The 26,425-nt window shown below is 37.6% G+C and overlaps 1 protein-coding gene across 3 annotated transcripts in view; it reads left to right on the forward strand.

Moving 5' to 3' along the window:
* TENM1 (teneurin transmembrane protein 1) overlaps positions 1 to 26,425 on the forward strand; it is a 596,609-nt gene that overhangs the window by 301,082 nt on the left and 269,102 nt on the right. For all 3 annotated transcript variants that reach the window (XM_060088152.1, XM_060088154.1, XM_060088153.1), the window contains exons 7-10: positions 18,139 to 18,338; positions 19,431 to 19,641; positions 24,422 to 24,523; positions 26,080 to 26,274. In XM_060088152.1, coding sequence (XP_059944135.1) covers positions 18,139 to 18,338; positions 19,431 to 19,641; positions 24,422 to 24,523; positions 26,080 to 26,274 — 708 coding nt within the window. The remainder of the gene's footprint in view (positions 1 to 18,138; positions 18,339 to 19,430; positions 19,642 to 24,421; positions 24,524 to 26,079; positions 26,275 to 26,425) is intronic.

Here is a 26,425-nt window from a genome sequence, read left to right on the forward strand (position 1 = left end):
TCTCCCTCTGTTTTGCATATATGTTCATTTGTATTATTGTTTAGATTCCATATATAAGTGATATCATACAGTATTTGTCTTTGTCTCACTTATTTCACAAAGCATAATATTCTCTAGGCCTATCCGTGTTGCTGCAGCTTGCAGTATTTCATTCTTTATTATGGCTGAGTAATATTCCATTGTATATACATACCACATCTTCTTAAGCTAGTCATCTGTTGATGGGCACTAGGGTTCCTTCCATGTCTTGGCTATTGTAAATAGAGCTGCTGTGAACATTAGGGTGCATGTATCTTTTCACTTTTCCATTTGTATACCCAGGAGTTGGATTGCTGGATCACATGGTGGTTTAATTTTTAGAGGAAACTCCATACTGTTTTCCACAGTGGGTGCATCAATTTACATTCCCACCAACAGTGTATAAGTATTCCCTTTGCTCCACATCCACTCCAGCATTGATTATTTGTAGACTTTGATGATAGCCATTCTGACAAGTGTGAGGTGAGATCTCATTGTTGTTTTGATTTGCATTTCTCTAGTAATTAGCGATGTTGAGCATCTTTTCATGTTAGCCATCTGTATATCTTCTTTGGAAAAATGTCTGTTCAGGTCTTTTTCCCATTTTTTGATTGGGTTGTTTGTTTTTTTTTTATATTGAGTTGTAAGAGCTATTTATATATTTTAGGTGTTAACCCCTTGTTGGTCATATCATTTACAAATATTTTCTTCCATTCAATAGGCAGTCTTTTCATTTTGTCACTGGTTTCCTTTGCTGTGCAAAAGCTTTTAAGTTTGATTAGGTCCCACTTGTTTATTTTTGCTTTTATTTCTTTTCCCTTAGGAGACAGAGCCAAAAAAATATTGCCATGATTTATGTCAAAGAATGTTCTGCCTACGTTCTCTTCTAGGAGTTTTATGGTTTCAGGTATTACATTTAGGTCTTTAATCCATTTTGAGTTTATTTTTGTATCCAACTTGTTTATTTTTGCTTTCATTTCTTTTCCCTTAGGAGACAGATCCAAAAAGATATTGCTATGATTTATGTCAAAGAATGTTCTGCCTGTGTTCTCTTCTAGGAGTTTTATGGTTTCAGGTATTACATTTAGGTCTTTAATCCATTTTGAGTTTATTTTTGTATATGGTATGAGGAAATGTTCTGATCTCATTGTTTTACGTGTGTCTGTCCAGTTTTCGTAGTACCACTTGTTGGAGAGACTGTCTTTTCTCCATTGTATATTCTTGCCTCCTTTGTCATAGATTAATTGACGATGGGTGCATGGGTTTTATTTCTGGGCTCTCTATTCTATTTCATTGATCGATGTGTCTGTTTTAGTGCCAGTACTGTGCTTTTTTTTTTTTTTTTTTTTTTTTTGTGGTATGCGGGCCTCTCACTGTTGTGGCCTCTCCCGTTACGGAGCACAGGCTCCGAACGCACAGGCTCAGCGGCCATGGCTCACGGGCCCAGCTGCTCCACGGCATGTGGGATCTTCCTGGACCGGGACACAAACGCGTGTCCCCTGCATCGGCAGGTGGACTCTCAACCACTGCGCCACCAGGGAAGCCCCAGTACTGTGCTTTTTGATTACTGTGGCTTTGTATTATAGTATGAACTCTGGGAGTGTGATACCTCCAGCTTTGTTCTTTATCCTCAGGATTGCTTTGGCAATTCAGGGTCTTTTGTGGTTCCATATGAGTTTTAGTATTATTTGTTCTAGTTCTGTGAAAAATGTCATGGATATTTTGATAGGAATTGCATTAAATCTGTAGATTGCTTTAGGTAGTATGGACATTTTAACAATATTAATTCTTCTAATGAAAGAGCATGGGGTATCTTCCCATTTCTTTGTATCATCTTCAGTTTCCTTCATCAGTGTTTATAGTTTTCAGAGTATAGGTCTTTCACCTCCTTGATTAAGTTTTTCCTAGATATTTTATTCCTTCTCTTTCTGATAGTTAATTATTATTATATAGAAAAGCAACAGATTTCTGTATATTAATCTTGTATCCTGCAACTTTGTGGAATTCATTTATTAGTTCTAATAGTTTTTCGGTGGAGACTTTAGGGTTTTCTATATAAAGTATCATGTTATCTGCAAAGAGTGACAGTTTTAATTCTTCCTTTCCAGTTTGGATGCTTTTATTTCTTTTTCTTGTCTGATTTTTGTGGCTAGGACTTCCAGTACTATGTTAAATAGAAGTGGTGAGAGTGGCCATCCTTGTCTTGCTCCTGAATTTAGAGGAAATGCTTTCAGTTTTACACCCTTGAGTATGATGTTAGCTGTGGGTTTGTCATAAATGGCCTTTATTATGTTGAGATTTTTTCCCTCTATACCCACTTTGATGAGAGTTTTTATCAATGGATGTTAAATTTTTGTCAACTGCTTTTTCTGTGTCTATTGAGATGATCATGTGATTTCTATTTCTATTCTTCCTTTTGTCAATGTTGTGTATCACATTGATTGATTTGTGAATTTTGAAGCATCCTTGTGTCCTTGGCATAACTCCAACTTGATCATGGTGTCTGATTCTTTTTGTGTATTGTTGGATTTGGTTTGCCAATATTTTGTTGAGGATTTTTGCATCTATATTCATCAGAGATATTGGCCTGTAATTTTCTTTTTTTATCATGTCTTTGTCTGATTTTGGTATCAGGGTAATGGTGGCTTCGTAGAATGAATTTGGGAATGTTCCATCCTCTTCAATTTTTTTTGAATAGTTTGAGGATAGGTATTAGTTCTTCTTTATATGTTTTATAGAATTCCCCTGTGAAGCTGTCTGATCCTGGACTTCTGTTTGCTGGGAGTTTTTTTATTACAGCTTCAATTTCACTACTAGCGGTCGCTGTGTTCATATTGTCCATTTCTTCTTGATTCTGTCTTGGCAGATTATATCTTTTAAAAATTTGTCCATTTCTTCTAGGTTGTCCAATTTGTTGGCATACAAAAGGGTCTTGTTTTTTTAATCCAATCAGCCACCTTATTTCTTTTGATCAGAGCATTTAGTCCATTGACGCTTCAAGTAATTATTGATAGGTATGTACTTATTGCCATTTTATTACTTGTTGTCCTTCTATTCTAAATGACACTCTTGCTAGGGAAAGTATCTCAGGTTGCAGGTTTTTCCCTTTCAGGACTTTGAATATATTATGCCACTCCCTTCTGGCCTGCAGTTTCTGCAGAGAAATCAGCTAGTAGCATTATGGGGATTCCCTTGTATGTGAACCTTTGTTTTTCTCTTGCTGCCTTTAGGATTCTCTCTTTATCTTTAACTTTTGGCATTTTAATTATGATATTTCTCGCTGTGGCTCTATTTGGGCTCATCTTGTTTGGGACCCCCTGTGCTTTCTGTACCTGGATATCTGTTTCCTTCTTCAGGTTTCCGAAATTTTTAGCCATAATTTCCTCAAATACATTTTTGATCCCCTTCTCTTTCTATTCTCCATTTGGAACCCCTATAGTGCAAATGCTGGAAAGCTTGATGTTATCTTAGAGATCTCTTAAGTTGCTTTCATTTTTTTTTTTAATTTGTTTTTCTTTCTGCTGTTCTGATTGGGTGATTTCCATTATTCTATCTTCCAGACCACTTATACGTTTTTCTGTATCACTTAGTCTGCTATTCATTCATTCTAATACTTTTTTTTGTTTCAGCTTTTGATTATTCATTTCTGATTCGGCTAGTTCCTTCTTAAAATGTTCATTGTTTAGATCATTTCTTTTCCATAATTCAGTTAACATTTTTATACCAATGTTTTGAATTCTTTATCTGATAAATTATTATCTGATACTTTATTTCTGTTTCATTTTTCATTTTTTCAGGACTTTTCTCTTGCTCTTTCAGTTGAAAGTAGTTCCTCTGCATTTTCATTTTGCTTAACTTTCTCCATCTGTATGAATTTAGGTGAAACAGTTACCTATTGTGGTCTTGAAGGAGTGTTCTTATGTGGGAGCAGCCCCATACAGACTGCTTGTGCCCAGCGCCTTTGATGGGAGGACTGGATTTGACGTGGATGCAAATCACATCTTTCCTCAGGGTGTGCTGGCAGCTCTCACCTTGGTAGGGTTTGGGGCTGGAAATGGAGGAACTAGAGCTGCTCAGGGTGTGAGGTGGGACTTCCTCTCTGCTCAGTGGTTATCACCGCCCTGTCAGGGGCAGGGTCTAATCAAGTTGCTGGAGCAGAAGCCCCAAGGGTTTGACTCGAGCTGGCTCTGTTTCAAGTATGTGATTTTCACTCTCCACACACTGAGACCTCTGCCCCGGAGGAGGGGAGTGCTGAAATAAGCGGGGCCCATGTGCAGACAGAGGTCTGATGCACTGCCTGTGTAGGTGTCTGAGGCTCCACTCAGAGGCAGCCTCGGGTGCGAGACCCCTTCGTTTCTCACAGTTGATCACTGCCCACTGCCTCCACCACCCCTGCCCCCTTGTGGAATTGCTCCACAGGTCTGGCGGGACCCGCTTGGACTCTCTGCATGTATCGAGTAGTGAGCTGCAGTAGAGCGGCTGCCGTCAGAGATCTGGGCTGCTTCTGAGGCGCTGCCTAAGTAAGTGTCAACAATAGCTCCGCCCCCGCACTGGATCACCTCTGCGGCCCGTGATCTAATCTTTTCCCCGGTCATATCAGCCCCAGATCCAGTGCCGTGCTATGGCATGGAGTGAGTGGGGCCAGAGCGTTCACTCAGCTCAGGCTGTGGTGCATGGCATGGTGGTCTCAGGAAACCCAGCAACTGCTGGGGCAGACCTCACAAGCAGAGTCCAGGCTTCACCAGACTTTCTATCTGACCCAGCAGTCCTCCAGACAGCTAAGGGGGCTTGTCTTCTCCGCATAGTACCCATGGACTGAGACGTCCAGTCTGTGGTTCGACCTGCTCACTCCCCAGGGCCGGTATCCACCTATGTGATATCCCTTTTCCTCCAGTTCCCCTCCCAGGTGCATAGGTCCAAAGCCGAGACTTTTCTTTCTGTCCTACCCGATTATGTGTGTATCTTTCTTACAACCTTGGTTGTACAGGAGTCCTCCTAACCAGTTTCCATTTAGTTTTCAGTGAGGATTGTTCCACATGTAGATGTATTTTTGATATGTTGGTAGGGGGATGTGAGCTCCATGTCCTCTTACTCTGCCATCTGTATCTCCCTCCTCTCCCTAAGAGTACTTTGCAAATCTTACATTTCACACCAAACATCTAGGTTCCCCAAGCACTCCCTCCTCCTCAAAGGAGAACACATACACTTGCACACACACAAGTACCCTTGGGAATTGAAAATTAAACAACAGCACAAAATGCACCTTTCTGACCTCCTTTCCTTGTAGACTTAGCTGAAGAGGGGTGTGTGTGTGTGTGTGTGTGTGTGTGTGTGTGTGTGTGTGTGTTGCTTGTTTTTTGGCTTTGTTTTGTTTTCTTTCCACCTACGGAATAGTTACATTTGGAGGCAACTTATGATATAACAGTTGTGGGCGCTGAATAACAGGTTGAATTCTAAATTTACTTACAGTTTCACCGATATTTATTTCACAGACCCAGTCAGTAAGTGAAGATTCATTTTGTGGTACCAAAGTAAAAAACTGCACCAACCCCACCCAGGTAATCATTGTGCATTCAGATGGAACACAGTCCTGCATTATAATTCTGTGGTTCTTCAATATTCGTCCATAGGACTTGTGGATATTAAAATGCACTCAGTTGCCATTTGAGTCAGCCCATAGTTTCAGTATCTTTTACTTAGAGGATACTAGAGTCTAGGATATTGTTGTAGAATTGCGAATAATTCATATAAGCACAACAAACCACATGAATAAAATAGTAGTAATGCACTAACAAAGACAGCAGTGTTGGGAGCATAACATTATTAGTTTTAAAGATTGATGGTAAATTACAGTAAATGTTTCCTATAATGCTATATAGATGTTTCTCTAACACAAGGTTTCAGGGGTCCCAGCTAGAGTGCTGCAACTTGTTTTCAACTATATTAAATCACTTTATCAATATACCTCAGTTTTAACAAAAGCTTTTCTAAAGCATACTGGAGGCCTGACTTCTAAAAAGATTTATGGAAAGGGTTCACTATGCTAAAAGGCCAACTTATTTACAGTATAAAAAATTCATGTTAAATGTTCTTGGCCATATATGTTTTACGTTTCATTCTTGTTTCATTTTAATCCTCATTTTCCTTTTTTTTTAACTTTTTTTTTAAACATACCTTTCCTGTGATGCCTATGAACTATGTTTGCCTTTTGGTCCCTCTACCCCAAGAGTCTACACCTGACAGAGGCACTAAATGGTATGCTATAGAATGACATATTTATCCTCCTGGGGTAGTCCTTTGACAGCTACGGGATCTTCCCATAACATGTTTATAATGTCTTAGTTTTTTTAAAGAAGCAGTCCATTGTAGAAATTTATCAGCCATGTGTATATCTAATCCTGTTGAGTGTCCAGTTATATCTTTTGGCCTGTATTATTTTTGGAGGAAGTTCAAACACTTAGTAGCTTTTTTGTGAAGTCAGGGTAACTCTAGTATGTAAAATTTACTTTTGAAAATAAAGTGCTGAGGTTCCAGGATCTAATGCACAAGTCTGCATTTTTTCCTATTCATAACTTTGGCAATCCCATATATAATAATCACAAATCCTTTCTTAGCCTTTGCTTTTCTAATACTAAGAGTCTTTGGTTTTACTTCTGTACTCTACTTGTAGCTCCTGTGCTCCCTTAGTCATTTTAGTTGCCTTTTCCTATTTCCATTTTATATCCTACCAAAGGTGTCCTCACCAGGACTGTACACGGATACCGTCTTGCCATTGCCAGTGGTCCAGGGAGAGGGAAGAATACATGTAAAACGTTGAATTGTATGAGACTCTTGACCACCTCAAACCCTCCATTAAAATAATATCAAGGGAAGAAAAATGAAATCTTTGTATTCAGAAACATAGAGTAGAAGCTCATGATTTTTGATGCTACTTTGAGTCAAGGTGCTATTTTAACTGTAGTAAGTACTGTGGAAAGTTAAAAAATGAAGCAGAAGACATAGCTTTTGCCCTTGAGAAAGTCCCTATTAAATAGTAGAGCTGGAAGAAACATGCATACATACACACACAGTGCAAAATAACATGCAACCAACTGTTGTACAGAAATAGAAATAAGATGGTTAGGTGACTAAGAGGCTTAAAAGAAAGAAGATGAAAAGATGATTGTTATTATAGAAGTAGCTTGAGCTGAGCCTTGAGAAACAAGAAAAATCAATCCTAGTTGACCTTAAAGACCGCATGTTTAGGAGACTGGAATGATAGGGTGGTAAGGGGGAAATGCAGGTGGTAATAGCCTATGTGGTAAATGAATAATGAAGCAATAGAGGCAGCAGATGGAGACAGTTTGGCAAGGAAAGGAAGGATATAAATAGTTTGATAACTAGATGAAGGAGCAGTTGTTTCATTTTATTCCATTTTTTTATTAAAGAAGAGAGCCATGTGGTTGTTTGAATATACAGAATAAGAAACTAATAGAGAGGGAGACATGGAGGGTGCTTGTAAGAAAGGAGATGGTAAAGGGACAAAGTCTCTCAGGGGGAGAGATGGGGAGGGAGGAGCCTCAGAGATAAACTGACACCAGCTGTATGGCACACTGTGTATGAGAGAGACACTTTGATATTGTGGAAATAAGAGGTAGGAGTTCAAAAAGAAGACAAAATACGTTCAATAGATGTTACCATCTATTATGATTACTATTATTATTATTACTCTCTGTAATGACTTATTTGTGAAGAAAAGTTTTAATTTTTTTTAATTAATTAATTTATTTTTGGCTGTGTTGGGTCTTTGTTGCTGTGCACGGGCTTTCTCTAGTTGCGGTGAGCAGGGACTACTCTTCATTGTGGTGTGCGGGCTTCTCCTTGTGGTGGCTTCTCTTGTTGTGGAGCACAGGCTCTGTCTAGCCACGCGGGCTTCAGTAGTTGCAGCACACGGGCTCAGTAGTTGTGGTGCACGGGCTTAGTTGCTCTGCGGCATGTGAGATCTTCCCGGACCAGGGCTTGAACCCGTGTCCCCTGCATTGGCAGGCGGATTCTTAACCACTGCACCACCATGGAAGTCACAGAGTTTTAATTTGGTATAATTATAGATTTTCTGGATTCTCAAAATGTATCAAAATCTGTAACAATATGACAGCCCATGAGAACTGGTGCCTATGCTGGCTGCTTCTCTTTCCCAAGACCTGGCACAAGAAGATATGTAACCCCCTCATTACTCTCAGCTATGGGATAGGAGGGTCATAATATAATTGTCTTTATTAAATGCCTGGTATGTAGATGTCAAGAATTTAGACAGACGTGATTGTCCTGTCCTCTGGGAACTTATATTCTAAGATACAAAGGGGGAAGCTACAGAAAATGAGCCATGACCTGCCCTCCTGCCACTATCCCAAAGTCCAGAAGGATGTGATCATAGTAACCTACATATAACAAACATCTAACATTGTATAAAATATAGAAAATAGGCATTCCTGCTGTGAACTACCAATTACATGTCCTAAAAGTACTGGCCAGGAGACAGTTCAGCTTCTAGGTAACAGGTGACCTTCTAATACCATTTAGAAACACATCAAAACTCTTACGACAGTGCACGATAGTTTGTGTGAATGTGTGTGTAGGTTATACATGGCAATTTATACCTTCCAACCATATTTTTTGTAATAGCTTCGTTGAGATATACAGTTGTATGATTAGAATTTTTTTTTAAAGTGACAGGAGTATGTACATCCATATACAGTTGTCCCTTGTTATCCACAGGGATTGGTTCCAGGACCTACCCAGGGACGAAAATCTGTGGATGCTCAAGTCCCTTATATAAAATGGTGTAGTATTTGTGTATAACCTAGGCACATCCTCCCCTATACCTTAAATCATCTCTAGATTACTTATAATACCGAATACAATGTAAATTCTATGTAAATAGTTGTATATTTGAGTGCAGCAAATTCAAGTTTTGCTTTATGGAGCTTTCTGGGATTTTGTTTTTCTGAGTATTTTTGATTCACCATTGGTTGAATCCACGGATATGGAACCCATGGATATGGAGGGCTAACTGTAATTTACGTACTGTATAATTCACTGATTTAATGTCTACAGTTCAGTGATTCTTAATATATTCAGAGTTGGGTAGCCATCACTACTATTTAATTCTAGAACATTTTCATCACGCCAAAAAGAAACTTCATAGGCACTGGCAGTTACTTCCTATCCCCAGCTCTCCCCCAGCCCCTGGCTACCACTAATTTATTCTGTTTCTATAGATTTGCCTATTTGTACATTTCATATAAATGCGGTCATAATGTGTAGCCTTTTCTTTTCTGTCTTCCTTCACTTAACATAAAGTTTTCAAGGTTTCTCCATGTTGTAGCATGTGCCACTACTTTGTTCCTTTTTTTTTTTTTTTTTTTTGCGGTACGTGGGCCTCTCACTGTTGTGGCCTCTCCTGTTGCGGAGCACAGGCTCCGGACGCGCAGGCTCAGCGGCCATGGCTCACGGGCCCAGCTGCTCCGCGGCATGTGGGATCTTCCCGGACCGGGGCACGAACCCATGTCCCCTGCATCAGCAGGTGGACTCTCAACCACTGCACCACCAGGGAAGCCCTGTTCCTTTTTATAATATTCCATTGTATGATAATATTCCACTGTATGGATATAACGTATTTTGTTTATCCATTCATTAGTTGATGGATCTTTGTGGATTTTCACCTTTTTTGGCTGTTATGAATAATGCTGATATGTGTTCAAAAATAGATCTATAGAGTCAAAATGCAATTCAAAATTAGTCCTTTAATTAAGGGTAAGATTTTAACAATGCCATTTTATTTCTGTGTGAGAAGATGTATGCAATACTCGATAAGATACTGTACTGGAATCTGAAGTCTGTCAGTGTGTGGACATAACTATTTACACTTATACAGTAGTGTATTTCTCAAGTGTAAGATTAGTTAGTGGACTTTTCTACAAAATCAGCTATTATCATTGTCAGTAAGACAGAGGTATTTCATTGCTGAACATATTTTATTCACAGTCAGTTCCCAAAGGTCTATGTATGTAGATGATTTCAATTCTTCCTCGCACCAAACCTTGTACTGAAATGTCAAAATAAATGATCAACAGTACTAAATAAATTATCAAGATTACTATTTTATTAATTCACTGAAACAGTATTTACCAAGCACCTACTATGTACAAGGTTCATTCTTCCTTTTCTTTCTCCTGCATACTCCTGGGTATAACAATATAAAAGGCATGTGTAATACACCATCCAGAAAGTGAGAGTTGAATACATACTTTTCTTCAATGGTTCGTATAAGGAAAATTATACAAAGCCACATAGATGGACAGGTTAGGTTTTTCCCCATCCCCTTTTCATCTCTTAACACCTTTTGATCACAGGGAATAGGCCCATTTTGCTCCAAGCACTGTTATTCTAAATTTCACAATGACTTGTTACTGTGAAACAATCATTTGAAAGAACACAAAGAAGATGGTACTTAAAACATGAGAGACACACTAGGACTAATTCAGGTGAAAGACGTACCAAAGCCACTTGATTGTGTCTTTTGTGCTATAGGATGAAGTGAAGGGGAAATAGAATCTTAAGGCATATTTCTTTTTCATCTCTTTGGACAACATTCCCTTCAGTTAAAACGGTACTTTTTTAGCTTAGATACTTTTTATGGAATTTGCAGATGTCTTTAAAAGACTTCTAAGATTGCTGTTATGGACACAACCAAAGCCTTTAACCTAGTCATTTTTACACAAGGACCTGATAGTGGAATCTTTTAAATAACCATGTGTCAGTATCTTCTACTAATGTCCCACTGAGTTTTGCACAGAATCATTTAATCCAGTCTAGCTATATTAAGTAGAAAAAACAAATACATGTATATGTCCAGTTATTTACCCCCTCTCTTATAAGGACAATGCTATTAAAATCATGTTATTAGTAGTCAGGTATGTGTCTGAATGAAGCTTTGGTTTAGTCAGTAGAACTACTACATATGATGTCTGTCACCAATTCCAGCCTCTGTATTTTATCTTTCAGGTAGCTTGACCTTCTCCTTTTGCACCATCAGTTTGCCATCCTTCAACCCAGCCTATCTGCCATTGTTTTTTCCTACTCTGCAGTTGATGCCTGTGTTGCAACCTATAAAGAGAGTGTTTAGCTCAAACTAAATTGGTGGATATTGGTGAGACTGTGATAGCTACAGTACTTCAAAGTCTGATATAATCCGTGGCTATCTGCACTTCATCTTGGATTTGTGCAAGGAAGTGCCTGTTACTGAAGAATATGACCCTCTTGGGCCTTCTGATATGCTTCAGTAAAATAAGTGATTAAATGATAATTAAAACATGAGTATTAAAATGATAATTAAAACGAAATCTGTACCTTAGTGCTGTATTTTAACTCTGCCACTGACGATTTGCAAATGAAGGATCAGAATCAGTGTTAAGTTTGTCCAAAATTATTCCACTTACCTATATTGATGCAGAATTTTATCATGAAATCACATTACATGTTGTTTTTCTGCATGTAATTTCCTTCTCTTTAGTTTCCTCCTTTGAAGTACATTAAGAAAAATAATGAAATAATAAATTAACCAATAATCACTACATTGTAATCCATAACTAATTTTGAGAGAAGTGAAAAAGGAACAGTCTATTTAGTGAAGTAAATTGCTAACAGGGAGATATCTTCCTTTCTGATGCACTAAGCTCTAAAAGGTTAGGTGCTGAGAAATTTTCCATCTGCAAGCTGTGAAGATTTCTCTAATACCAAATCACTGCAAAAAGCTTGCTTTGCTATTTTTATTTAAGTTATAGCCCACATGTTCATTCATGTTGTCACGTCTCTTTACCTACCTTGTCTTAACTGTGATGCAGGCTCTCAAAGAGTAAGACCATCTTCTTTTAAAATCATTTTTATAAATGACATGTATATATGCTTTGGATATTTGGTAATGCTAATAACTAGGAAACTCCAACAACACAACTTCACGAGTTTCTTTAGATTTAGTGAATAACATTTAAGTGGCCTTATTATGCAATATATGATGCTATAAAATACAGAAGGGAGAGATGGTGTAGCATTCAGTAAAGCTCATATATAAAGGTTAATGTCCATCAGCCAGTTTTGTCCTGATTTTTTTAAAATGACAGAATCTATATTCATTGGAGACTGTTCACAGCACCTTTAAAATACTGTTTGCTGAACCTAAAACATGTTTTTGTCACTTTTTTTTTATTTCAAAGTGAATTTATTTGCTGTTAATGAGCTAAATAAATACTATGGCGAAAATCTACATTGCACAGCACCAGGAATGATGACATTTCTAGATACAAATAATAACGATCATTTATTGAGCACTTGTCATGTGCCATGCTGGGTGTTTTTTTTTGAATTTTTGAATTTTACTTTTTTATACATACAAATAACCCAAAGAAAGTTTAGTATTAGTTGTTTTGTTTGTTTGTTTGTTTGTTAATACTGCAGGTTCTTATTAGTCATCAGTTTTATACACATCAGTGTATACATGTCAATCCCAATCGCCCAATTCAGCACACCATCATCCCCACCCCACTGCGGTTTATCCCCCTTGGTGTCCATACGTTTGTTCTCTACATCTGTGTCTCAACTTCTGCCCTGCAAACCGGTTCATCTGTACCATTTTTCAAGGTTCCACATATATGAGTTAATACAATATTTGTTTTTCTCTTTCTGACTTACTTCACTCTGTATGACAGTCTCTAGATCCATCCACATCCCTACAAATGACTCAATTTCATTCCTTTTTATGGCTGAGTAATATTCCATTGTATATATATACCACATCTTCTTTATCCATTCGTCTGTTGATGGGCATTTAGGTTGCTTCCATGACCTGACTATTGTAAATAGTGCTGCAATGAACATTGGGGTGCATGTGTCTTTTTGAATTATGGTTTTCTCAGGGCATATGCCCAGTAGTGGGATTGCTGGGTCATATGGTAGTTCTATTTTTAGTTTTTTAAGGAACCTCCATAATGTTCTCCATAGTGGCTGTATCAATTTACATTCCCACCAACAGTGCAAGAGGATTCCCTTTTCTCCACACCCTCTCCAACATTTGTTGCTTGTAGATTTTCTGATGATGCCCATTCTAACTGGTGTGAGGTGATACCTCATTGATGTTTTGATTTGCATTTCTCTAATAATTAGTGATGTTGAGCAGCTTTTCATGTGCTTCTTGACCATCTGTATGTCTTCTTTGGGGAAACTAAACCTAAAACATTTTAAATTCTTAGGTTTATAATATTGTTTGCATGACCAAATGATGCATTTTAACAAGTGATAAAAGCCCCTAATGAGGATAGCAGTTGAACAAACTGAACATTAAATTGAGAACAGACGTGTCCACATAAACATGGTCTGTTAATTACTGCTGATTGAAGAGATTTGTCCGCTCCAGGACCTTAAGAGTTAAATGTATAATCAACCCTTTAGGGACCAAACTGTTCTGCCTCACATGGAAAAAAGTAACTTCCACTGAAAAATAAGGTCCTCAGTTGGTCATTTATCATCTCAAAGGGCGTATTTTATTATAAATGTCAATTCCACAAAATTATGTGTCCTGTAGTACATAATTATGTTCAAAATTGCATTTGAAATCTATTATTAACAGTTAACAGTGAACATTCTTAAAATAGTTATTACTCTTAGCCTTAACACAGAAAGCAATAATGGAGGTATTTTAGGGAGTTAAAAGCTGCAAGGCATTGGCCTCTGAATAAAGCCACTGCAGGTGTGTTTCTTAATGGGCTGTTAATTTTATAGTGGGTGAACACAAAGGACAGAGACCATGTGTGTTTTTAAACTGTGTTTGATGTGGAAAAGGAGTTGATGGCTGCAAAATATAAAGGCAGAGTGAAATGAGGCCAAATTGAACTTGCCCTCCTGAGATGTAATCCTCCTTGCTTAAAATCAAGGCAAACTAATTCTTGCTCCCCTGCTTCTCTCTCTTCCCTCCCCACCACCACATAATAAAGAATCCCAAGAAACTTATATTAAGCTAGCACAGCTGAAATAATTAGAAAATATGGCAAGAAATAATAAAGACCTGATACACTAACATTCTCTCATACTAACCAGCTCCTTCTAGGTTTCCTGTTTTTGCTACTGTCACTAAGTCACAAAATTACAATTTTGACCACCCCGCCTCATTCCCCACACGTAGGTTCCCAGGGTCCTCAGAACCTTGCTTCCCAGCATGTGGGCTGTGGACCACGAAGCATGGGCATTAGTTGGGAACTCACAGGATCTTAGTTCCCCGACCAGGGATTGAACCCGGGCCCTGGCAGTGAAAAGCACCGAGTCCTAACCACTGGACCGCCAGGGAAGTCCCTACACATTCCAGTTTGAGAAGCACTACTATAGAACTGTCCTTTACATTGTCTTCTTCCATTTTTTTTTCTTTTTTTTTTTTGTCTTTTCTTCCTGGGGAAATAATTTGTTTTATTATTATAAATAACTCTTTATATTTTAGATATGTTTTTTGTAAGAAACATAATTAGATTTTACTTCTTAATTCCGAATGGTGGTTCTTACCTTTTAACACAAACGTTTAGCTCATTACTCTTTCTTTTTTTTTTTCTTTTTCTTTTTTTTTTTTTTTTTTGCGGTATGCGGGCCTCTCACTGTTGTGGCCTCTCCCGTTGCGGAGCACAGGCTCCGGATGCGCAGGCCCAGCGGCCATGGCTCACGGGCCCAGCCGCTCCGCGGCATATGGGATCCTCCCAGACCGGGGCACGAACCCGTATCCCCTGCATTGGCAGGCGGACTCTCAACCACTGCGCCACCAGGGAGGCCCTATTTTTAATTATAGATATAGATATATGAAATTTATCTTCCATCTTCTTTTATGTTTTCTAATTGTCCCATCTAGTCTGTCTTCCCCTTCTTACCTTTGTTTAGATAAATTATTTTTAATCTCAGTATTATTTTCTCTATGCTAGTTCAAAAAATAAATTTTTAGTTTTTAGTATTTATGCTTGAAATTATAAGATTTTTAAAATTTATAATAATCTGAAGTTAGTTGATATTTGTACCATTCTTCAGGGTAATCCAGTTTTACACTTCCCAGATAATATGTGATTTTTTAAACATTATTGAGGCATAATTGACAAATATGATCATATATATTTAAAGTATACAGCATGATGATTTGGTATACATATATATTGTAGAATGATTACCAAGATCAAGATAATTAAAACATTCATCACCTCGCATAGTTAACACAGTCAACTCGTGTGTGTGTGTGTGTGTGTGTGTGTGTGGTGAAAATGCTTAAGATTTACTCACAGCATTTTTCAAGTATACATTACCATATTATTAGCTATAGTCACCATGCTGTACATTAGATCCTCAAAACATCTTATAACTGAAAATTTGTACCCTTTGACCTACATCACCCCATTTTCCCCTCCCTCCAGCCCTGGCAACCACAATTCTATTCTTGTTTCCATGAAATCGACTTCTTTCTGTCTGCCTTATTTCACTAAGCATAATGCGCTTCAGATTCATCCATGTTGTTGCCAATGGCAGGATTTCTTCTTTTTTATGGTTGAGTAATATGTGTATATATATATATATATATATATATATATATGTATATATAAAATCTCACATCTTCTTTATCCATTTATCCACTGAAGAACATTTAGGTTGTTTCCATATCTTGGCTATTGTAAATAATGCTGCAGTGAATATGGGAGTGCAGATATCTCTTTGGGATGCTGATTTCAATTCCTTTGGATATATACCCAGGGGTAGGACTGCTGTATCATATGATGGTTCTATTTTTAGTTTTTTGAGGAACCTCCATACTGTTTTCCAAAATGGCAGTACCATTTTGCATTTCTACCAACAGTACACAAGGATTTTCTTTTCTCCACATTCTCACCAACATTTATCTCTTGTGTTTTTGATAATATCTAACCGAACAGGTGTGAGGTGATATCTCATTGTGATTTTGATTTGCATTCCCCCAGTGATTAGTGATGTTAAGCACCTTTCATATACCTATTGGCCATTAATATGTCTTCTTTGGAAAATATATATATTCGAGTCCTTATATATATTCGAGTCCTTTGTCCATTTTTAAAAATTGGATTATTTGCTGTTTTGCTATTGAATTGTATAAGTTCTTTATATATTTTGGATATTAATGCCTTGTCAGATACATTTAGCCTTCCATATTCTCGGGTTCTGCATCTGCGGATTCAACCAACCTCGAATCAAAAATATTCGGGGGAAAAAATTCCAGAAAGTTCCAAAAAGCAAAATTTGAATTTGCCACAAGTGAGCAACTATTTACATAGCATCTACATTGTATTAGGTATTGTAAGCCATCTAGAGATGATTTAAAGTATATGAGAGGATGTACATAGGTCATGTGCAAATACTTTGCCATTTTATATATGGGACTTGAGCATCCACAGATTTTAGGATCCATGGGGATACTAGAACCAATCCCCCACAGAACTGAGGGATGGCTGCATATGGTTTGCAAGTATTTTCTCCCATTCTGTAGGTTGCCTTTCCAATTTATTTATTGTTCCCTTTGCTGTGCAGAATCTCATTAGTTTGATGTAGTCCCACTTATTAATTTTACAACTGACTGGAATGTACTTTTTCCACATGAGCTGTTGGTTCTACCCTAAATTTAGATCTTCATGTCATTCACCTGAATCATTGCCCCATAATTCCTATATCGTTCTTGTGCCTTCCTGTTCTAATGCATCCTACTTTCTGCCTCAAGATTAGCCTTTTTTTTTTTTTAATTTATTTTTTTGGCTGCATTGGGTCTTCGTTGCTGCACACGGGCTTTCTTTAGGTGCAGCTAGTGGGGGCTACTCTTCATTGTGGTGCGTGGGCTTCTCATTCCGGTGGCTTCTCTTGTTGCAGAGCACGGGCTCTAGGTGCGTGGGCTTCAGTAGTTGCAGTACACGGGCTCAGTAGTTGTGGTGCATGGGCTTACTTGCTCCGGGGCATGTGGGATCTTCCCAGACCAGGGCTCAAACCTGTGTCCCCTGCATTGGCAGGCAGATTCTTAACCACTGTGCCACCAGGAAAGTCCCAAAATTAACCTTTCTAATGTACCCAACCTCTCCCCTCTTTCTAAAAACCTTTAATGGCTTTCCATCCTTTACTAAGTAAACTATTTAGGACTGGCTCTCAAGGAGCTATAGACTATCATGCCGTCCTTTCCCTCCAGCCCTATCTCCAACTGTTCCTCTCTATATACCCATACCCTGCACCTTAGCTTTACGGTTTCCCTCTTTGTTTTGGTTCAAGCTGTTCCCTTCACATGGAAAATCCTTCCCAACAGCTCTGTTGAAATCCTTTCCATCCTTTAAGGCCCATCTTCAGTACCACTTCCCATACATAGGCTTTTCTGATTCATTCTTTCATTCATTCATTGAATAAATATGTACTGATCACATACTATTTGCCTATATTTTTCTAGTTACTGGGGATAAAGCAATAAACAAAACAGCCACAGCCTCATGGGCCTTATATTCTATCGGGAGAAAATAGGTGATAAACAATAAATAAATAAAACATGTGCTATGTTAGGTGGTGATAAGTGCTAAGGAGAAAATTAAAGAATATGAAGGGGACTGAGACAACTAGGAATGATGAGTATCCTCCAACCAAAACCTTTTCCTTCCTTTGTATACCCAGCTCAGGTATTTTCCTTTACAATGTGGATATTTGTGTACTTGTCCTATTTTCTCTCTTATATTCAAAGTTCCTTGAGAGCGAGAACTGTATTTTACTCACCTTTGTATCTCCTACAGCTACCAAGACAAAACTCAGTAAATAATGGTTAAAATGACTCAAATGATGGAAATAAATGCAATAGTAGTTTAGAGGAAAGAGAGACTGATATAGTGGTTGGTTATGGAAGGCTCCTCGGAAGATATTAAATTTGGGTAAGGTCTTAAAAGATGGGTGGGGTGAGGAGGAAGAAAGAGCTGAGTAAGTTTTTTTGATATACCTGTTCTTGAAAATCTAAAAACCATTGCTTTATAAATTAAGATTAATATTATGTATAATTTTCTTTACTTTTAAAACCAGTGTTTCAGAAGGGACGGGCAATAGACACCGGAGAAGTTGACATTGGTGCACAGGTCATGCAGACCATTCCACCTGGCTTATTCTGGCGTTTCCAGATTACTATCCACCATCCTATATATCTGAAATTCAATATTTCTTTAGCCAAGGACTCTCTGCTGGGAATTTATGGCAGAAGAAACATTCCACCTACGCATACTCAGGTATTTGATATTATAGGTATTTCTTGACCCTTTTAGAGAGTGGTGAGATGAATAGTTTAGGGGTTGTGACTTGCAAAGTATGTGGGAGTCAAAGGTGAAGGCAGACAGTTTTTGTAATGAGCAAATATCGAGAATAATCACAGTCAAGCGAATGAAAAAAAATGGTACTGAGAAATAAGGACTAGCATTTAGCAGAGCAGATTCAAAAAAGGGAGTTTAAGGAAACATTCTTGCACCTTGAGTTCTGCTTCCTGGAACAGGATGGTCATGAGCCTTCCCAGCCCCCTCCTCTTACTTAGCTTTGGTGCCCACACCTCCTCCGCTGCTTCCATACATTCCTGACCTGTGGTCCCAATAAAGCAATGCAAATCAAGAGGGAAATGAGTCAAAAAGGCACGTTTTGTCTTGCAGGTAAAATTTTTTCCTTGTTATTGTTAATAAAAACACAAATATGTAAAACCTCTATGGTTTACAAGACCCTTTTATAAACCTTTGCCACATCATTTCCCTTAATTTCCTTCCCTTATCTCTTCCTTACGTGAACCCATTTGAGGCCCTGCTCCATCTAAGAAGTAGCATAGGGAATCATAACCATCTGGGGCTTGGGATACGTGTGCCATGTGCTTGTCCACCGATTAGGAAAAAAAAGGACAGGGTCTTTGAATGTTTAAATATATTACCACAAAGGTAGTAAATTATGATGAATGTTCTCAAATTTTCAACTGTTCATTTATTTGTTTTAAAAACTGTAAAATTCTTTTTAATTTGTAAAGAAGGTTATGGTAACATTTCAAGGGAAATGTCTATTTTCAAGTATCTTCTCTCAGATACTTTAGTAAAATATCAAGATTCTCTTGCATAATACTAAGTAAGAATTTTTATATTTCTTGGTTTATTATTTTTAAACAGTTATTTTTTCAGAATTAATAATATGCTTTTGGGTTTAGATATTCTTAAGAATGAATAACCTCTTCTCCCACTTTGCCCACCTCCAAAGCAAAGAAGTATGAAGTAGCACAATTGAAGTGAGAGATGTTTATCAGCCTTAGAAGTAAAAGTAGCGACTCATATTTGTGTTTGTATTTGTTCCAGTTTGATTTTGTAAAACTAATGGATGGAAAACAACTGGTCAAACAGGACTCCAAGAGCTCTGATGATACCCAGCACTCCCCTCGGAACCTGATCTTAACCTCACTGCAGGAAACAGGTTTCATAGAGTATATGGACCAAGGGCCTTGGTATCTGGCATTTTACAACGATGGAAAAAAGATGGAGCAAGTATTTGTGTTAACTACAGCGATTGGTAAGCTGCCTTGGCTATGATTTTGAATTGACAGTGTAACTCCAGAAAGACATAATCAGTGATGAAAGTGATACAGATGTTATGTAAGCATATTGCTCATTCTACCTTAAAGTCATTACTCGGGATAGGTCACAATGAGAAAGGTTTATATTGTTGTTGTCAGTAATGTTGTTTAAATGCTGATTAAGATTTTTTAAATGCTCCTTTATTTGCTGCCATTTTAGGTTACTTGCCATGCTCCTTTTTATATGTTTTCAACAGGAATACTTACCTGGATAATATTAATACTGTTACCGAGAATACATAGATGAACAACTTCATGAAGAATGGAAATAAGCAAGAGAAGCCCTGTTAATTCAAGTTCTATTAAAAAAGAAAAAGCGAATAAATACCTTTTTAAATGAAAAAACTAGCATCAATCCAGTTCTTCTTTACAACAACTGATTCTAGAACCATTAAGATTTAAAAATACAACCTAAGAGTAGAGAAGAGTCTTAAGGATAATAACTTGGGTCATTCAAAGTTCTTTCTTTAGAATTGTTTAGTTTAAAAATCATCACAATGGCTCTTTCACTGCGCTCAGAGCCCTTTAAAGCATGTTCTTTTTAATACAATGTCTACACACACTGTTATTCACTTTCACCCTAGTTAATCAGAGACAGCAAGCTCTTGTCATTTTTTTGGGTGAAGTCATTCCTCATAACCCTTTGTGTGAATAAAGCTGAGATCTTTAGCAGGTTTAGAGCCCTAAGGGTAAACAACTCATAGACACAGTATTTTACTGTGTGAATTTTCCTAAAACACATGTCTTTTAAAAGAAGGGAAAGTGTCTTACAGCTGTCAGTTTTCTATACACCTCTCACCACTTTATCCTTTAGTTAACCTGTTCAACCATATGTTTAGGAAGTTGTGTTGACTGTTAATAGGTATACCATCTGCTCTTTATAACAATTATGTTTTATTTTTACTTGATGCTGAAGACCTTTTGTCAGTAGAAAATGGTATTCCCACTGCAAGATTATCAAAAACTTTCCTCTAAAGTAATCAGAAAGGCAATAAAAATGCACTGATGATTTTCCCCCTAGAGAAAACTCCACTGATCTTACATCTTCAAAAGACAAAGTGTTTGTTAAATTAGAAAAAAAAAAATTTAAGTCATGACACTGTTTTGCCACTCACAGATTCAGTGGGGCAAATTCAGCGGACACACCTTTCATGATATTTGTCCACCAAGACCTAGTTTTGATAATGCAAATACTAATGAGTTATGAGAGGTTGAGTTTCTCCTAAGAAATCAGAGGATTTAGAAGATTTAAAACATTTGTGAAGAAGATTTTCTCTCTTCCTGTTATCCTTACCCCTAAGCTCAAGTTAAAACACTAACCAAGTCATTAACCTTTCAAAAATCAATAGACCCAGAAACATGCTTGAAGTTTTTTTCCTGTTCCTTACTTCCTCCCCGCAAAGAACCTAACCTTTGAGATATAATTTTCTGTTATCCAGAGATGAAGCTGTTAGTTTCATCTGCAACAACATATTTGCTTTTCCTTATGCAAATCAGTTTCTTTACTTTTCTGTTATCTTTAAGGTTAGAAGCAACAGAAACATTTCTCCTATAATTCCACTTAAAGAGAATCCAAGTAAATTTCCCAAAATGTCAAGGGTATATAAGTTATTCACTCTAAATTCTCCCCATTATTTTTATGTTTTTGTACTTTATCTTAATCATAGTAAAAAGAGGATAATGTATTTGATTAAACAAATTAAGGTCTGTATGAACTTTTCTAAATGTTGCTCCTTTGTCTATTTCATGATAATGTTAGAATCAGTTGATTGATCTTAACTATATTTGGTCTGCTACTCATAGGGATCAAAACAGCATTAATAACCAACATTTATTGAATGACTAATATAGGCTAGCTACTAGCCTATATTATTATATGTTATTTTCTAGCTGTATAGACAGAGTTATCAATATCCCCTAATCTCAGCCAACCTGCTCAATAACATGATAATATATACCATCTATGGAGTGCCATTCTGCCCCAAGCACTCTACTGGATGCTTTACATTCAGTTATCTTGTTTGATTCTCATCACAACCCCAATAGCATAGGTATAGTGCTACTTACATTACAAGTAAGGAATCAGAGGCTTGGTATGAGTAAATAATTTGGTAAAGTCTCACAGCCAACAAGTGGCAAAATTGAGATTGGAGACACTCAGTATCTCTGATTCCAAACCCCTGCCCTTTAGACCATACTCATTCCATACGGTTATTCGTTAGCTTTGGCTTTTCCCATGAGAAAACCTGCCAGAAGCAAAACCCATCATCAGAGCAGATGCAGAAACCAAGGGGCTTTAGGCTGTAGCATAAAAACAGGGTTTTAAGCGTAGAACTTTAAAATGATTCTCAACTCTAATGAACTGGTGTCTAGGAAGTGAGTCTGAAGTAAGATTTAAAAGATAGAAGGCAAACTTCCTGGAGGCCAGTATAAACAGAAAAGCACATTCTTTTTCATCACTAGTTATTTATGTGTTTCTGCTGTAGCCATCCTCCTTTTGGAGTCCCTAGGCTATCCCGATGTCTCTTTGATACCCAGTGGAGGTGGCAGCTTCCAAAACCTCCTATATTGCCTTCTCTTCTCATTTGCATTGCAGGTGTTAAGCTCTGTGCAGCATTATGGGCCCAGGAACGGTTCTTAGATAAGTCAATAAGATGTAGGGATTTTTATTCATTTTGGTAGCAAACTTTATTAAACATGTTTTCTACAATAGCTACATTCCCACAAGGCTGCTTCCATAAAGTTGTCAGTAGGACCTGGTGTGAAATTAAATTCAAGTATATTTACCTTTGAAAGCTTCCTCCATGGCCTCCTATTAACCATCCAGGGCAGGGGAAATCCAAATGTAGATTTAAGAACTGCCATTACTTTTTGGTACAAGAAAGCAAGATAAGAAAATAGATAATAATTGTTCCATCTCTGAATGAAAAGAGAAGAAAAGACCCTTTGTGCCTTTTTGTAATGACCTTTTAAATAAATTAATGATTTTCTGAAAATAACTAATGTTTTAATGAGTTAAAAATGGTTAGCTCATTGTCAAATGTTACATTCCTGCCAGCCCAGTTGTTCAGCAAATGCCACGTGTCAGTTTCTTATCCAGTTCAGTTTTCTAGCACAGGGATCAGAAAACAGGCCACCATAAACCTGCAAAAAGGAATCTGATGTATTCGCATGGATGTCAGAAGAATAATCTCTGATTGATAATAGGGTGGCTATCCACACAGCCACTGGATTCATTCTCAGCTTTCTAAGAATCACCTAAATGGACTAGATACCACTTTCTTCCTCTTGCTTTTATTGCAGAATTCCAAGTCTAGACTAGAATTCCTCTAACCTGGAAATTTACTATCTGAAGCATTGGTTCTTAATGCTTTAATTCGGTCATCACCTGCAGAGTCACCTGAGGTGTTTGTTAGAATGTAGATTACTGGGCTGCATCCCTCAGAGACAAATTCAGTAAATCTGGAGTGAAGCTCAGGTATCTGCATTTTAATTGCCTCATGTGATCCTACTGATATAGGTGGTCAAAAGGCCACAATTGAAGAAATGCTATTTCCCAACTCTCTTTATAAATTCTCATAGTTTAATGGAAGATGCCAAGACTACTTACTGGAATATTTCCTTCTAATTGGAAATAGCTTATCCAGGTGAAACTAGATGAAGTAGATAATTTGGATTGAAAAGAAAAAACTGGTACATACGAGAAGTATGAGTGTAATGGGCTAGAACATGAAAGTCCGAATCCAGGAGTGCTAAGTTATGGAAAACTTACAGAAAAGAGTAATGAGAAGATTATTTTTTTAAACTACAGGAGTAAAACATGCATATCATAATAGTTCATGGACTTGGAATTTGATGCTATCATACTCAAATACAGTTTTAAACTAAAAACAGTTTTTAACGTCATCGTCAGAGACTGATTTTTGTATAACTTTATACCTCTTCAATCAAGTTACTTAACACAAGACTTATCAAAGTACTGTTGCATTGCACATCTTTATGTCACCACAACTACCTATGGGCACCTTCAAAGCCTTCTCAATTCCCCTGAAACCTATTCTTCTCTAAGAATGGATTGAAGGGAAATTAGCGGCAAAGAACTGATAAGCATTTACAGTCAAGAAAGCATTTCTCAACAAAATACTTAGGTTCTAATGCTTTTAGTGGTGGTGAATTTAATATGAACACTTACTTTAAAAGCTTTCCATTGTCACTTATTAATGAAAATGAAACACTGATTATCATATTTAAGCTGTCAAGATAGTAGATTAAACATTTTAGGTGCTAGAGAAGAAATTTTTATTTGCTACAACCTAAATTTGAAAAATAAACAATAGACTTCGTCCTCTGGGTTACATTTTAAAGTCCATTTTGCTTTTGAGAAATGACCTATAATCCTCGTACATTTTTAGCTTTATCATGAATGTCTCATAAGAATACAACTCAACTAGACCCTTTATGCACTTTAGAGGTGAGGTTGGTTTTTAGTTCCATTCCTGAATAGCCAATTCAGCAAATCCAGGATGCTTTAATAATTCGGTACTGCATATGACATCTTACAGAAGTCTTTGGCATCTGATTTTAAATAGTAAGTGCTTTGTAGACAGCAGAGGGCAAAGATTGTTACAGGCCCAGAGTTTCTGCAATTTAGAAAAAATTAAGGACTCTACAATCTATAGGTTTGTTCTTTTTTTTTCTTTTTTTCTCTATTAATAGAAATAATGGATGACTGTTCGACCAATTGCAATGGAAATGGAGAGTGTATCTCTGGCCATTGTCACTGCTTCCCAGGATTCCTTGGGCCTGACTGTGCTAGAGGTGAGGTTGCTCTGTTATACTGATTGATTGGGGAACTCAATGTCATTTGAGAACTCAGAATTAGTAGCAATAGGAGGAAGAGGAGGGACAGGAGTGGCAGTAGCAGCAGCAATAGCAACACCTGAACTGTCACTACCAAAAGCTGAGCACTTGCTCTGCCAGGCACTGTTCTAAACACTTTGCAGTACTTCTTTTAATTCCCACATCCTATGATAGTCCTACGATGTAGATCTATTATCACAGTTTTATGGGCAAAGAAATAACCTCAGAGAGGTGAAATACCAAGGTTATCTAACAGCTGGGATTTGTACCTGGATCCTCTGACCCAACCACTCCATGATACTTCTGTTCCCTTCATAAACTCATTTATAATGGATGAACTTTAAGAAAGGGCAGAGTGGGTAACCGGTTATACACACCAAGGTAAACTGGAAGGGGTGGACAGTCACCAAATCAGTGAGTAGCCTAGAAAGGAAAGACTGGAAAGGCAGAAGTTAAACTTTCAAACTTTACTAGACTTAAACTAGTCTTGCCCATAGTTTAATTCTTGAAAAGCTGTAGATAAATCACACTGTGTTTTCCCCATAGACTTCCAGTTATTACTTTAGAGATGCTTTCTGCTCGTTTGCAATGTGTTCGTTAAGTTCTCAGTCTGCTAATGCTTTAATCTCAGGTTTCTCAGCCACTCCATTTCTTTAGATTAAATTCTATTCAACAGAGAATTCTTTTTTTCTTTTGAATTTTATTTTATTTATTTTTTATATAGCAGGTTCTTATTAGTTATCTGTTTTACACATATCAGTGTATACATGTCAATACCAGTCTCCCAATTCATCCCACCACCACCACCACCACCCACCCCCGCTTTCCCCTATTGGTGTCCGTACGTTTGTTCTACATCTGTGTCTGTATTTCTGTCTTGCAAACCGATTCATCTGTGTCATTTTTCTAGATTCCAAATATATGCGTTAATATACGATATTGGTTTTCAACAGAGAATCCTACAGCATTTGCTAGGTTCCAAGTTCTCTGATAGATCTTGAGGAGGTGGGAGGTAGAAGTAGAGGTGATGGCTGGTATTGAAAAAATGAATAAGAGAAGGAAAGTACAGGCCCTGCCCTCAGGAAGCCCATATTTTTAATAAGGAGACATACAGTGACAAAGTGGAGTGAGTGTTCTAATAAAGGTCTGCACAGTGTGGGATAGGCAAAGACATCTGTCCAGCATAAATCTCTTTAAATGCACAACTTTTTAAAGATAACATTCTATAATATGAATAACTCCCTACTAGTTTTACAGATTTTCAGGGAGAATCAAAAGCAAGTACTTGAAATAATTTCTCCACTCAGGATGTTTTTATAATTTATCTTTCCCCCAATCCCATAAGAGGAAAATTCTGTTTGTAATCACGAACATGTGCCAATTTAATAAAGGCTAAGACAGAAATAGTACAATTTTTTTTACCAGAAATATTATACGAGAATCAATAGAGAATTGCTCTTTGGAGATTTTAAAAGCATTATGCGAACATTACAAGTTCATTTACCAACCTTCAGATTCGTGCCCTGTGCTGTGTGGTGGGAACGGAGAATACGAGAAAGGACACTGTGTCTGCCGAAATGGCTGGAAGGGGCCAGAGTGTGACGTTCCAGAAGAGCAATGCATTGACCCAACGTGCTTTGGCCACGGCACCTGCATCATGGGAGTCTGCATCTGTGTACCAGGATACAAAGGAGAAATATGCGAGGAAGGTCAGTGCCCTGTGTTAATCTATTGCTCCAGGCTTTTCTCTCACTGAATTGTCCAAGGTGTCATTCTGGGTTTCTAGTAGAGATGTAAGTGGTCTTTGCAAACCATTAAATGCTCCACATGTCCACTTAGTACATGGAGCGGGGGAGTTCG

The sequence above is a fragment of the Mesoplodon densirostris genome, chromosome X, assembly GCF_025265405.1.
Source record: "Mesoplodon densirostris isolate mMesDen1 chromosome X, mMesDen1 primary haplotype, whole genome shotgun sequence".
Classification (NCBI taxonomy): domain Eukaryota; kingdom Metazoa; phylum Chordata; class Mammalia; order Artiodactyla; family Ziphiidae; genus Mesoplodon; species Mesoplodon densirostris.